This window comes from Alexandromys fortis, unplaced genomic scaffold (assembly GCF_014885135.2).
Source record: "Alexandromys fortis isolate MF-2015 unplaced genomic scaffold, M_Fortis_MF-2015_v1.1 scaffold_28, whole genome shotgun sequence".
NCBI lineage: Eukaryota > Metazoa > Chordata > Mammalia > Rodentia > Cricetidae > Alexandromys > Alexandromys fortis.
Window position 1 is genome coordinate 8678993 of NW_026067901.1, and position 14226 is coordinate 8693218.

The 14226-nt window shown below is 51.6% G+C and overlaps 1 protein-coding gene across 4 annotated transcripts in view; it reads right to left on the reverse strand.

The window, feature by feature from the left end:
- Positions 1–14226, reverse strand: part of Shank3 (SH3 and multiple ankyrin repeat domains 3) — a 72857-nt gene that overhangs the window by 26045 nt on the left and 32586 nt on the right. For all 4 annotated transcript variants that reach the window (XM_050128577.1, XM_050128586.1, XM_050128603.1 and 1 more), the window contains exons 16-20: positions 13990–14114; positions 13748–13880; positions 12730–12810; positions 4263–4393; positions 3625–3709 (exon numbers count right to left, since the gene is read on the reverse strand). In XM_050128577.1, coding sequence (XP_049984534.1) covers positions 3625–3709; positions 4263–4393; positions 12730–12810; positions 13748–13880; positions 13990–14114 — 555 coding nt within the window. The remainder of the gene's footprint in view (positions 1–3624; positions 3710–4262; positions 4394–12729; positions 12811–13747; positions 13881–13989; positions 14115–14226) is intronic.

Consider the following 14226-nt stretch of genomic DNA (forward strand, 5'->3'; position numbering starts at 1 on the left):
TGGCTAGTCCTATCCTGCCTTCAACCCTGAGTGGCCACAGCCCCACCAAGGAAGATGGGATCAGAGCCCCGTGGAAGGCCAAGGAAGAGCGCAAAAGCTCTGAGCAGGCCACCCACGCTCTGTGCCAAATGCTGTACAGGTAGGGAGAGCTCAGTTGAAAGTCCAGAAGCGACCCCACCCACAGTGTGGAGGGCTGCTCCTGCAGCGGAACTGGGACAGGACCCAAACTCTGACTGCCTGGACTGAGGCCATAATCTCTCCAAGCCCTGTACACATGGAGCAGGCCATGAGAAGACACCAGGAGTGTATAGCTCCCCCCCCCCATACACACAAAAACTGTTAGGAGAATGGGGTGGGGGAGGGGGTTAGGGGCTTCCCACACAGGGAGGAGCAAAGCTAACTCAGAAGCATTCATAGTGTTGAACAAGCAGGAGCCAACAGAGACCCTGGTAGCAACCAGAGATGGGCAGAAGAAAGATGGTCAGAAAGGATACCCTCCCCCCAGCACCCAAAGTAATAACACAGCAGTGAGGGGATGCAGAACAGTGGTAATGGACCCACGCACATCTGAAAGAAGTGGCGCTGATACCCAGGGTAGGTGGCTGGGAAATACGCCACACTGGTTCCTTGGAGAGACTCTCAAGCACTGGCCTGCAGGATACTAGGAAGTTGGTACCCTAGCCAGAGGTTAAAATTTAGAGAAGCTGGATAGGTAGCCGGAAGGAAGAATGGATGGGTAAACTAAACTGAAACTGAAGACAGGTTTCGGTTTCACCCCTACTGTCTCGTGTTACTACCCCCAAGCCAGGGGGTAAGCCCCACTTGGGCCTGTTCTCTCAGAGGCTACACTTGACTGAAAATGAGCCCCATCCTCTTGTCCAGAGATGTCATTAGGATTAGACACTTGCGGAACCTCCCGTGTCATTTCAGACATAAGACCTGTGCAGGGTTCCATACAGTGAGACTTGTAAACACTGAGAGGCTCAATCGAAGAAGTAGAACACAGGCTTGGCAGTGACCCACTGTCTTTGGCTCTGTCAGGAGCCCACTCAGGACTAGCAAGGGTAGGCTGCTGCAGACTTAGGCTTGAATTCCAGCTTAGCCACTTTTCAGAATCTGTTTCATCCCAGGACCTTTCTTGCCCCTATCACAGGGCTATTTACAGCTTACAGTTCAAGGCTAACAGGGAGCGACACCAAGAAAGACAACTGAGGCCACAGCAGGTTATTTCAAGGTCTGCCTAGCCGGTCTTGGGTCTCCTCCCGATGCCATTCCTACAGAGCACAGAACATGTACTGAACATTCGCAAGCCTGTGTGCTCGGTGGAACTATGTAGGAAGAACTCACATAGATCTTAAGGTTACAGGAGGTAGGAATGATGTATGACAATGGAAGAGGGGGTGGAATTTAATACGAATGGCATGGTAGGCTGTGCCTGAGGGAAAAGCAAAATCACCTGCCTCGAACGGAATAAGGGTCTGTTGGAGACCCTAGAATAAAGAAAGACCTCTGTCTTCCGGTCTGCAGCAGGACTGTTTTCTGGGTACCGGATGTGTCCTCAAGACACAGGGCCCGAATAAAAAGACGGTTGCAACCACCACAACTCAAGGATGATCCCCCAAACAGTCCCTACTGGCAGTATCCGTGTTTGCAGACTGTTGTCCTAGGGTTCCAACAGTTGTATTACATGCCCAGGGTCAAGCAGTCAGATCTGAAGCAGAAGCCCAAGGAGCCTGAGAACTCGGCCGATGGTCATGCTGGCAACTGGCAGTGTGCTAGCCATGGAGAACTAAAGTTGAGCACTTGCTTCCAGACTGGTCAGCTATGTCCAGCTGGGAAGCGCTGGCCAGCTTGCCAAGGAGCTTGAGGCCAATATGAGGAGTACATAGATCTGGGTCTACAATAGCCAACTCTGGGAAAGGCCATCCAGGAAGAGTGAGGGCAGACAAGCAGCAGTGGGTAGAGGAAGACTAGTGTCCTAGAAAGTCTGCACCAGATGCCCCCGATGAAGCAGGGCAGGACCAGCTAGAGGGCTATCAGGTGATAAATATGCTACAAAAGCTTCCTTTGCCAGAGAGATGGGCTAGAGAACAGATCCACTGCAAGAGGCCATGGGAAAGACAAGCCTGTGCTGGATAAGGCAGGTGAGGCAGGAAATAAAGAAACCTCAGAGGATGCCCAGACGCTTGGGAGAGCAGAAAGTAGCATCTCTGGGGTCCAGAGTACCTGCTGCCCTTGCCCTCCATCCTCACTACCAGCTCATGGACTCTCCCGTATATATACACATGTTTTTACGCACTGGCCTCCGTCAGACATTCACACCATCATCCCTGGGAAACTTCTGCTTGCCCTGTTCTAAGTGTAAATGCAGATGCCCGTGTATGTCTGGACCTCCCCAGTCCGTCTCCATTTATAAGTGTACCTTTGACACCCATATTATAACTGGCCTAATTATAGACGGGTCACCTTCCAACTGAGACCCAGATCTAGCCTAGGGCCAGCTTAGAGTAAGCAGGAATCCCAGGATGGGTAACGGGCAGAGTTAGTTTGGCTTAAGGATGGACAGGAGGTATAAGCAAGGCAGCTATGTGATTCGGGGCAAGTCATTCTCACTCTCCTTAAGTAAAATGAATAATTGTTTCCTTCCCCCTCCCCCACACGGTTACTGTAGATATTAAGTGAACCCGTGTGCATAGCAGCACCTCATGTCTGGCCTGTCCTTGGGCTGGCAGGAGTTTACTCTGACGCACAACAGACGGTGGGAGTGGTGGATGGATGGGTCAGCACTGCAAGGAGACCAGACGCCTGAGAAACACACAGTGAGCGGGGTTTGTCAGAGATTCTGGCCTGAGATTAGAAGCAGCAGGCAAGCGTGGAGGGTGGTAGTGGCCAGGGAATGATGACGGACAGAAGAAAAGGAGGCTGAGGCACAGCCTTGAGTTGGCCTACTGTCTGGATATGCTGACCAAACGCATCCAAGAAAGGGAGGGAGGGCAAGAAACTCGCTCCCACAAGGAGTCGCTCAGAGCAGGGTGCAAAGAAATGAATGCCAACCGGAGTCAGCGAAAGGAAGGCTAACAGTGTCTGCCTGGAGGATGCCCTGAGGCTGCTGGTGACCTCAGTGAGAGGCGACCCTAGTGGAAGCAGCTTCAATTTGGCTGTGCAGAGACCCTGCTGCTTCCAATTTATGAGCATATGGGGACAAGAGAGCAGTAACAGGTGACCTTTCGGGTCTGACCATGAAGGGACAGGGAGAGGATGCTACCTGGAGAGATGAAGTAGGTTCAAGGAAAGAGTAATTTTAGAATAAAAACCTGGGCCTGCACTCTGGCTGACAGGACAGGGAATAACTGTCCGGGTGGCAGCTGTTATCTGTGTAAGGCGGGAGTGAAGGACAGGAAGGAAAGAACTAAGGAGTGCCCAGGAATGGAGAGAGACAGACTGGAAAAAGAACCTCAAGGGTGTCTTCCCACGGCACGTCTCTGGGTGGGAGAACAAACTCAGATCCATAAACAAAATGGCATCCTTGAACTCCGCAGAGAGAGATGGGGTCCTCCAACCCTTGAAGCCGCCCAGCCCAGCCCAGCCATCCCAACCCCAAGCGGTCCCTCAGCCCAGCCATACCTACAGATTTGGTCCGTGGAATCCCCTTCCGCAAAGAGCCCGGCAGCTTCTCTGGGCCTGGGAGGCCCTGGCGCTCAAACAATGACTGTGGGGTCAGGGAGGAACATGGAAGTTCCAGGGCTCTGGAGCACCCAGCTCTCCATCCAGCCCCACCCATCCTAAGCTAGACTAGACACCCACACACCAGAAACCCCAAAGGCACTGGTGCCCATGCTCACTTGAGGCCTTCGTTGTATGGGTGGTGAAATGAACACAGAATTACAGGCCCTGGGCATCATCTGAATAGAGGGAGGAACAGTCCACAGTGCCATGTGGGCTACGGATGCCTTCCAAACAGGCATATGCTGTGCCAAAGGCTCAGTAGAGTTGTGGACCTTAGTAGTCCCAGGGTGACACCGAATCTGACTGAGGTCAGAGGCACTAAAAGCTGCAACCATAGAAGCGAGCTGAACTACATGCAACCATTCTACAGACTGAAACGATCCCATGTGTCTCCCAGAGGGGCCATGGAGAGCTCTGCCTCCTCTGGAGAAGGGAGCCAAATAAAGAACTCTTACCTCAAAAGCGAGGCGCATGACCCTCTGATCCCCAGGCCCTGGACCTGACCATCCCAGAGCCCTGGCCCAAGGCTGGCTTACGCTGATCTCGGCAGGGGTAATCCTCCGACTGGTGGGCCGCTGCTTGACAGTGGCTGCCCTGGAGTCAGCATCTGCAATGTCTGGCCTCAGGGTCGGCTCCGCAGCAACTGCCAGGATCTCATCCAACTTTTCTGCACAACCAAAGAGATGCAACCTCAGCCCCAGAGGCGCCTTGGCCTCACCGCCACACCCACCAATGCCAGCCCCATGGCACTAATGAGTCCATGAACCCTGCCCTCCCCTAGGTCTCTCACGGCCTGAGGCCCTAGATCTTAGATCCTATCAGTGCCCCCTCAGACCTCAGGACCCAGTTCCTGAACCAGCCAAAGTCTGTCCTTAAGGAGACCCAGGGTATCTTTGTGACCACTTGGCGTGACCACAATGACCGGCCATAAGGAGACCAGACTCAGAGACAGACCACTTAGATGAATTCCCTTTGTCTTTTAACCTCTCCTTTTTGCCCACTGTCTTTTCTTGGCGCATGGCCTATCCACTCCCCCACAGGAAGCTACTTCTAGTGGGACCACAGCCCCAGGGGCAGATACTAACGTTAAAGCAAGAGATGCCATGTGAGTGATTAAGCTGATAACCAAGGGCTGAACAGACCAATGGGAAGTTCCTCCTAAGAACTAAACCTGAGCTAGGGATCTAAGAGTGGTTTGATACAAAACAGGAGGCCACAGCTCCTTCCTCCTTGCCCACACAAAAGGAAGGCTCCAGTAGGATGGCAGCTGAGGAAAGAGGAGAAGTAGGTGTGCCGTCGAAAGGACTCTCCTCGCGGAGAGCCTACCCACCCAAACTCCTCAGACTTCAGCTCCATTTAAGGCTGATGCCTAAGAAAGGCTTGGTTGAGAGACACCAGGCGGCCTCAGGCATATTCTTGTCATATCAGTTATGAAATGAAAAGCTTTGTGTAGTCAAATTTTATTAAAGCAACCTTTTTTTAAAAAAAAAAATGGGACTTTGGGGGCTGTGGAGACAGCTCAGCAAGTCAAGAGCTTGCTACCTAAGCACTAAGGCCTGAGTTCAGATCCTCAGCACCCACGTCAAAGCTGAGCCTGGGAGTGCGGGCCTGTAACCTCAAAGCCAGAATTCAGAATCACCCAGGAGACGGGCCTCCAGACACACCTGTGAGGGATTCTTGACTACGTTAACTGATGTGGGAAGGCCCATCCTAAAATGGGTAGCGCCATTTCCTGAGCTTGGGTCCCAAACTGCTTAAAAATTGGGGGCAAAAGCTGGGCGGTGGTGGCACACACCTTTAATCCCAGCACTCAGGAGGCAGTGGCAGGCAGATCTCTGTGAGTTCAAGGCCAGCCTGGTCTACAGAGAGAGTTCCAGGACAGCTTCCAAAGCTACCCCATTCAAAAAAGGGGGTGGGGGGGGACAGGGACCAGCTTAGCAAGAATATTCATCATTCTCCTCTCAACTAGGGATGGAAAAGATCTCAAACTGGAAGCCAAATAAATCCTTCCTTCCTCAAGCATTTTATTTCACAGTACTTTATCCTCCCAGCAGGGAACGTGGTTGAACAATCCCTGTAATCCCATTCTTTGAAAGACTGAAGCAAGATTACAAGTCTGAGATCAGACTGAACCACAAGAGAAAATCATTTCGGCAGGAGGAAGGGGTTTATGATGGCTGTCTGAGATAATAGCTATGTAATTCCTACCCAGAGTCCACTCAGGGATAGTGCTCAGGTGCACACTGGAGGCTGGGGCACTGCTTTATGTATCTATCCTCACTCAGCGCCCTCAGGCTCCATCTGTCTCCAGACCATATTTAACTCTTGAAGGCTGAGCCTAGTAGTGCATGCCTATAACCTTGGCACTAGGAAACAGAGGCATATGGGTCCTAGGGACTCACTGGCCACCCAGTCTAGTCCCATCTTCAGGGGACACGTGTCCTAGACACCCTTCTACTCTCAAAGAACAAGAACTCCAATGCCAGTCTGAACCTCCTATTCTTTCCAAACCTAAGCCCCAGCACCTACTGTTGCTATCTAACAACAATTGCTGGGTAGGAGTAAATTAACTCCTAAGTTGATCTTGTTAAGTGGCATATTGAGACCCCCACCTTGCACACGGACTCTGTTCAGATGTATGCCCTCTGAGCCCCAGTGCCTTCACCTAATAAAACAATCAGAAACGGCACCTATGTGGCATAGGTCTAGGGGAGATTAGCACAAAGGAGCCTAAGCCACTCTAGCCAATGCAGACCACACGGACCAATGAAGATGCTGACGACACAGTCAGGACATTTCCCTTATCTTCATCGACAATTTGTGAGTTCCTCATAAAGAAAACACTCTGCCCCTCTGGAGCCCTGAACAACACAGCACTTGGCCAACAAAACATGTTCCCTCTGTAGAGAAGTGTGCAGGGGCCCAAGCAAGGCTTCTGGTACCACCAGGTAACAGGATAAAGACCACAGATGCCAAAGTTCTCATTTATCTTTGCAATGAAATGAGCCCTGATAGGCAGAATCACTACCCTGGCCAAGTCCTTGATGATATACAGTATTGCCGAGTTTTACAAGACTGCCATAGTGACCACCTCAAGATGCTGCCATCGTCCTCCTGTTTCCCAGGAGCAAACTGATGCACACAGAGCACTCTCCTTATCACAGATCCTTGCAGTCACACCATCCAGAAACTGTAGAAGTAAAGACATAAGGGGAATGAGAACTCCATGACACCATGGTGACGTGTCCTATGAAGGTACACTGTCAGCCAAGCCATGGATTAGAGAATGCGTGTCTCTTAACTAAAAAAACCAACAGAACCTGGTCCAAGAGATCCAAGCAGTCAGTGCACACACACTTTAACAAAGCAGCTGTTTAGGGTTATGCTGCTATAGTGCTGAGGCCCAGCAAGCACTGTTTCCAAGAGGGAGAATTTAGGAATTCTACATATGAAAAGTTGGACACTTTTCCCCAACATAAACCCACAACAAAATTAGAAAACTTAATCCTAAATTATTTTAGATAACTTTTTTTTGGTTTTTCGAGACAGGGTTTCTCTGTAGTTGATATTTTAAAAATGAAATAAAACCCCTTAAGAACCAAGTATAGTTATTTCCACCAGCCTTTCAAGCGGCCAGCCATGTGGGAAAGAATGTTGGGAACCCAAGCAGAGATGAAAAGAAGGGCCTACAGAAATGACAATCACTTCCCCCAGAGCTGGAAGAGGTGCATGGCCACAGCCTAGCATCACAGGAGCCCTACTATAAGGGAGCTAGAAGGCAGATCTCAGCAAGAGGAGACTGGGGGGTCAGGTGGGGGAATCTACGGATCATATGCTGAGAGTCAGAGAGTTCCCTTGCCCAGGCAAAACCCAGTGCATCAGAAGTAAGAGGAGAAGGGATGCTGGCTGCCCAAATCCACATACACTGAGTTATAAGCCTATCTGAGGCTGACTCCCATCCACTCAAGAGGCAGAGGAAGCAACAGAAGCTGGGGTAGACGTCCCCAGATGCTGGACCTCAAAACCCACTGAGGCCCTGGTGTCTCTGGCCCCACATGGACCCTGTGTCTCATGCAGCCATGCTGGACACACAAGTCATAGGAGAAGGAGCCTCAAAGGACACAGGGGTGGAACCTGAAGAGGGGATAGTGAAGTCAATAGACTGGGGGGGAGGGGGGAGGGTTCTAAGCAAGGGAGTCCAGCTCCCTTCTCAATACCAACAGATTCAAACCCCTATTCTATGGCAGCTCTGCTCTGGGCTCAATTCTATAACTCATCAGCATGAAGTCTGCCTGCGCAAAGAAGGGACAAAAGATACAGCACAAGGCATAGCCTAACACCCTAACAGCACCATTCCAACACAGCCTAGGCACCTGGCTGTCCTGAGTTCCATGCCCTGACCCTCACAAACTATCCCCTCCCCACTCTGGGTCATGTTATTTGAAGGGGCCCCCACTAGGGATTCTCCGTCATTCTCCCCACCAGACTATCTCCATAGATCACATCCCCGAGCTCACCTGAACCCACAAGGACTATGGTTGTACCCCCTATTAATCCCAATGATACCCCTGGGAACTCCCCATCCATCCCCACCAAATCCCCAGGCAGGAACAAGAAAGTGTGCCAGATTCCAGACCACTCTGACTTGGCTGGAGCCTCATCACACGCCAGTACCCTTCGGCAGGGGCAGGCAAGCCAGGCCTAAAAACATAGCAGGAGACTTACCCCCTTTTCTTCTCCGAATGGAAGCTTGGAATTGAGAAACAGGGCAAAGGGAGTAAGAGGAAGGCTGTTTTCCATGGCACCTAGACCATTTGCACAACGGTTTCCCCACCCCGTTCTCCCCACCCCCACCTCCCGACAACCAGGCCTTCGTGGGTCTGTCCCCATCTATGTCTCCTTCTTAGCCCAGGAGCACAAGCCTACCAATGCTCTAAAACTCTAGAAGAGAACAAGCAAAAGCAGGAATACACACTGTGTGTCCATGCACACTCATACACATGCACACGCACATGTGCACATGCACACACAAAGATGTGCACAATAAAGCTGTACTTGGAGCAGCCCAATGTGTGTTCAGAATGAAGATACGTAACTACAAAAAAACAAAGCTCAGAGTCTGCGATAGTTAGTTAAAGTGGTCACCTATGAGCACTCTGTACTGAGACTTCGGCTGTGTTTTGCTTTTGTGGTACTGCAGGTGGAACTCATGGCCTTGAGCATGCTGGGCAAGCACTCCGCTACTGACACCTCCATATTCCAAAGCAGGTCGCTAGCAACAAGCAGATGTGAGCAGCAAAGCGCACAGTAAAGACATCTTCTCTAGGCTAAGGCAGTAGCAGGGACCTACCCTGACTTCATCACAAAAGAAAGACCCAGAAAATAAGGGAAGTCTTAATTTCCCCTAAATAAATAAACTGGAACAGTCTGCTTACACTAGGGCCCAGACACGGGTCCCCATTAGCCCGTGTCCGATTCATGCTGAGCAAATATGTACAAGGTAGAGTCCCAGACTAGAATGAGAGTGGAGGATGGGATTATCTATCCATCCTCCCCCACCCCCGACTATTATGACCAACCTTCTCTTTCTGAGACAGGATTCTGCTACACAGGCCAGCTTGACCTTAAACTCACTCTGTAGCCCACACAGGCCTGGAACTCGCAGAAATCCTCCCGCCTCAACCTCCTGGGTGATAGGGATGTGCCGCACCACAGAGTTCTCCCACTGGTTTCCGCCAGCCACCACCAGCATCGTTTTATTTAATTAATTTACTTAATTCTGGATCAGCCTCTGCTCGCTCCATTAGTTCCCAGGGAACTCACCCCTCTTCTTCCTCCTGCGTTGCCTTGCCTCACCCTCTACACGGCATGAGCCTCCACCTCTGCACCCACATCCCCCTCACCTCACACTGATAAACACGACTCCTAAAGGGATGCATCGGGGAGTGGCGGGACAGACATGCTTATAACGGTGCTGACTCAGCAGTCTTTTTTAAAAACACAAAGTCAGGCCTGGTCGTGTATGCCTGTAATCCCAGAACTCAGGAGGCATGGGCAATCCAACAGCAGCCTCGGTTACAGAAAGAATGAACACTGGATCGTGGGCTGTTCTGTTGGGTACTTGGAGAACTCTATGTTGGTTGGTCTGGTTTCTTCATTATCAGGCATGCCCAGAAGGACCAGATTACCTCCTAAGATAAGTGTCTTTGTGTCAGAGCAGCTCACTGGGCAGTTTCAATAACTCTGATCCTGGGCCCAGAAGTGTAGGCAGAGGCTCCTGCTGAATGACCCCCATACCTCTTCCAGACTCTACTCAGAAATATGATACCCTGCTCCTCTGGCCCACCAAGGTCTGTAATAACAGGAGTGACCCTCTCCAGAGGCTTCCAGGACAGAGGGGAAGACTGGACTCTTCTGCTCCCATTTCTACAGGCAAAAGCCGTAGCCAGACGGAGCTCTTCCACTCTCTCGGGGATGCCTCTCAGTTCCTGGAGGACAGCTTCTAGCAAGAGACTCCAGGACCATGCATAAATGTCCAGTCAGACCCAGCGGTCTACTCATACTGGTGTACTGACCCATGTCATGGGTCTGCTCTCTTACTGTCTGCACCCCACTTTTCACTATCTTCTTTCTACCTTCTATCATAACTGATGAAGTCAGAAAGCAAGCCACCACTCACGTCTAAGCCAACTGGCTCCCTCTACTGGCTCGGGCAACATCTTTCTGCTTTCCTATGGTATTCTAAAGTTTGACTCTGACAGATCATGTTTATTTGTGACATATTTCTTCAGAATGGAGTCTCACATTTCTGTTAACTTTTGGGAAATCCTTAGCCCTTCTATTATTTTCCTCTGGAATTCCTATCACGTAGATGTTGAGGTCTCCTCACCTGTCCTCATGGCTCCTGACTGGTTATTGATGCTCCACCTCACCTGCTTCCTAAGCTGATTCTGGGCAGGCTCTGCCTGATCTTCTTACTCACTGCTATGTTTTTTAGGGAGTCCTAGATCCTGTGTAACCGAGCTGCAGACCCTTCTCATCTGTGCCTGTTTGTTTCAATAAGTTAAGGATTCCCAAACATGCTACTATTATTGCTCCTCTTACCCTGTTAATTTCATCAATTCTGTTGGTTTTCTTGCCTCTCATACTCTTATCTCTAGTTCTTTTTAAATTTTTTTTTAGATTTTTCTATTTTGAATGTATGTATGCATATATGTGTGTGCAACGCATTCATGCCTGGTGCTCCCTCCCTGCCCAGAGGTCAGATGGGCTGGATCCATGAGAAATGGAGTCATGAGCCACCACGTGGGTGTAGAGAACCAAACCAGGGTCCTCTGCAAGAGCCACAAGCGCTCTAAGTGCCAAGCCATCACTCCAGCCCCTCCAGTTCATTTTCGCTAACCCCAGTGCCTATGGCTGTCTCCGGCTTTCCCAAGTCTACAGCACATCTTCTAGCCTTGTTGAGAACCTCTATCAGGAGTTGGAAGCACCAATTTCCCACTCCTCTGGCTTTGATTTCTTGCTTTACTCCTGAAGCAAGAGAATCCCTCCTCCTTTACACTGTCTGTAGTTTCTATTTATTTCATTCAGAGTTTTATCATGGGAAACCTTGATCATGTCAGCCCATTCTATCTCTCGGTAAGTGTTTTCCAAACTTCAGTCAAGGCACCTGCTCAGAATGTGGCAGCTCAGCCTACAGCTGGGACATGGTCAGCCAAGACAGGGGTAGTTCTGGGAGCCAGGATTAAGGTTTCCTTTTATGACTGAAGCCAGAAGAAAGTCTGGGATTGAGACTAGGCTCAAACCACTGAAGCAAAGACTGCTTCAACCTATCACATGTGTTGGAATACACCTACCATGAAACTGTTAACCAATAGCCACCCACAATAAGACTCTCAACAGTCAAAGATATTAGCACATGCCCACAACGACAATAAAAATCACACACATCAGCACATGCCTAGGATGAGACTAACAACAGTCCTATGTGTCAAGATGTGAGCATGCATATAGGACATACCTATGACGAGGCTGGTAAATGTCACATGTCAGGACATGGCTGTAAATATGAGACATGTCCATGACAAGGTTAACTGGCATATGTGTCAAGATACGGTCACGCATATGAAACATGCCCATGACAAGGCTGGTAACTGCTACACTTGTCAAGATGTGGTGGTCATGTACATGGGACAGGTCCATGGTGAGCCTGGTTACATTGCAGTCATGTACATGAGACTGGAAACTGCCATACGTGTGCACATGCATACAGGATGTGTTATGCATATGGAACATGGCCAGGAGAAAGCTGGTAACTGTCATAGGCCAGGATGGGGTCATGTATATCAGGACATGCCCACGATGAGGCTGTTTGTAGTCAACCTGGGACTGTATCCATCAATGCCTCACATACTTCGGTCCACCCCCCACAGCCCGCCAGGCCCCATGCCCTCACTGTTAGAAGTGCTTACAATGCCTCTGTTAGGTCAGTAGACTCAATTGGCAGATAAGTGAACAGGTACCAACCGAGTAAAAGAAACACAAATAGGACCCAGCTCATGCCAGTCCGATCCAGGAGCAGACTCTAGGTTGCCCTACCACCGCTCTTTGCCAGCTAGGTTGAAATGCAAGAGCAAAGTCTTAGTGGAAAAAGCACAGAACCAGGGAAAGCACTCACACACATGCATGTGCATGCATGCGGGCATGCTACAGGGCCAGACCTTGTTCCCCAGCCATCTGTCCTGGTTGTCCCTGCCCAACTCCAGCCCCTCTTGCTGCCCCGAGTCCTCATCTCCTCACCACACAGGTACCCGGTTTCCCCATCCCTCCAGTCCGTACCCTAAGTGCTGATCTGTCTCGGCAACCATCTGTTTGTTCTTCCTTCTGTCTCTACCTGGCCTGAGCCCCAGTTCGGCACCACGACCGTCCCGAACTGCCTGTGTCCACTCCACTTTGGCCAGCCCACCGCAGACCATCCACCCCCTGTCCACCCGCAATGCTCACCGAGTTCTTCGAGTTCAGCCGTCATGGACTTGGAGCGCAGGGTCAGCGTGGTGCTGGGGGCCCTCTTTGGGGGTGGTGGGGCTGCAAAGAAGAGGGAGGCCTTGGCCCTCCTGTCTAGCAGCAGGCGGCGCGGCGTGGCCAGGTGCAAATGCCACTTGCGCTCCACTGCCTGGATTTCCTCGTACTCCCTTGAAGACGAGTCACACTGTGCCAAGATCTTGTTCAGGCTGCGGCTAGACGCGAACTTCTTCATGGCGTGAGGCGCTCAGGGAGCAGTGGAGCCAGGGCAGATGGGCCCCCAGGGCCCTTAAGACTCCCAGGGCCAAGGCCTCAAATGGTAGTAAGAGTACCAGCAGACATTAGGAGGCTGGCTGGTTCTGATCTGAGCATCCACCCTGCGGGCTCCAAGGCCCCAGTGAGTGGGCACCACCCATGGGGGGCTGGGTGGATCTCCTGCCAGACTACCTCCTGCTGCCTAAAGCACCCCAGGCCCAGGTACCACTGCTCTTTGTGAGACCAGTGCGGCCAGGCAAGCCACACACCCGGGCCGGGCCAGCGGTAAAGCCTCTTAGGCCCAGGCTGTGCCGCGTCTTTGGCGTCGGCGCGGGGAGAAGACGCTTTTCCTCTTCCCTCAGGTGCCGCCTCCCCCTTCCCTGCACAATAAGCAGCAGCAGCAGCAGCGTCAACCTCACAGTTGCCATGACAACCCGGCCTCCAGGCAGCTGCTGGCGTTGGGAAGGAGGGCTCTGCCACACCAGGGCTGGGGGATTCACAGAAGAGGAGGACAGGGATCTGAGGCGGGGGAATCAAGGACCAGGGTCAGAGGCCTGGTCAGGAGGGTCAGGTTATCTGACATCAAGGACCCGTGCAGCAAATGAGGGCATCTCATGTCATCTCAGGCAGAAATGGGATGTCAGCAATGTGGGATCAGAGGAGGGGAGAGGAATGTGGGCCTGGAGTTAAAGGGCTAGGGCCAAGTGCCAGGGGCAAGACCCGACAGACAGCCATCTGAACTCACCTCTGCGCCGAGCACCATCCTCTTCGGGTTTCCTGGTCACGGACACGACTTTCATGACCAGGCGATTGCCGCCCTGACGGATGAGACCCACTACTTGCTTGTGACCCACCTTCACGACGTTGACTCCATTCACCTGGGACAGATAAGCAGCTAGGCAGTGTGTCCGAGTGCCACCCACCTCAGAGCTCAGGAGCTGGGAGCACCCTCCCCTCCTGCAGGGCAAGGACAGCTAGGGGTCTCACCTCGATGAGAAAGTCCCCAGTTCGAAGCCCGGCCCTCCAGGCCACACCTTCCACATCTACAGACTCCAGGTACTGGAGCGCAGGGAAGGCGGGTGTGGGTGTGAATTCCTCAATGGGGGTCTCTGCTGCAGGGAGAGGAAGAGAAAAGGCACTCACAAGCACAGCTAGTGACAGCTCAACAGAGCAACCTCGGCCAGCTCGGGGCACCTGCCTACTCGGGCACAGAAACCTGGGGTG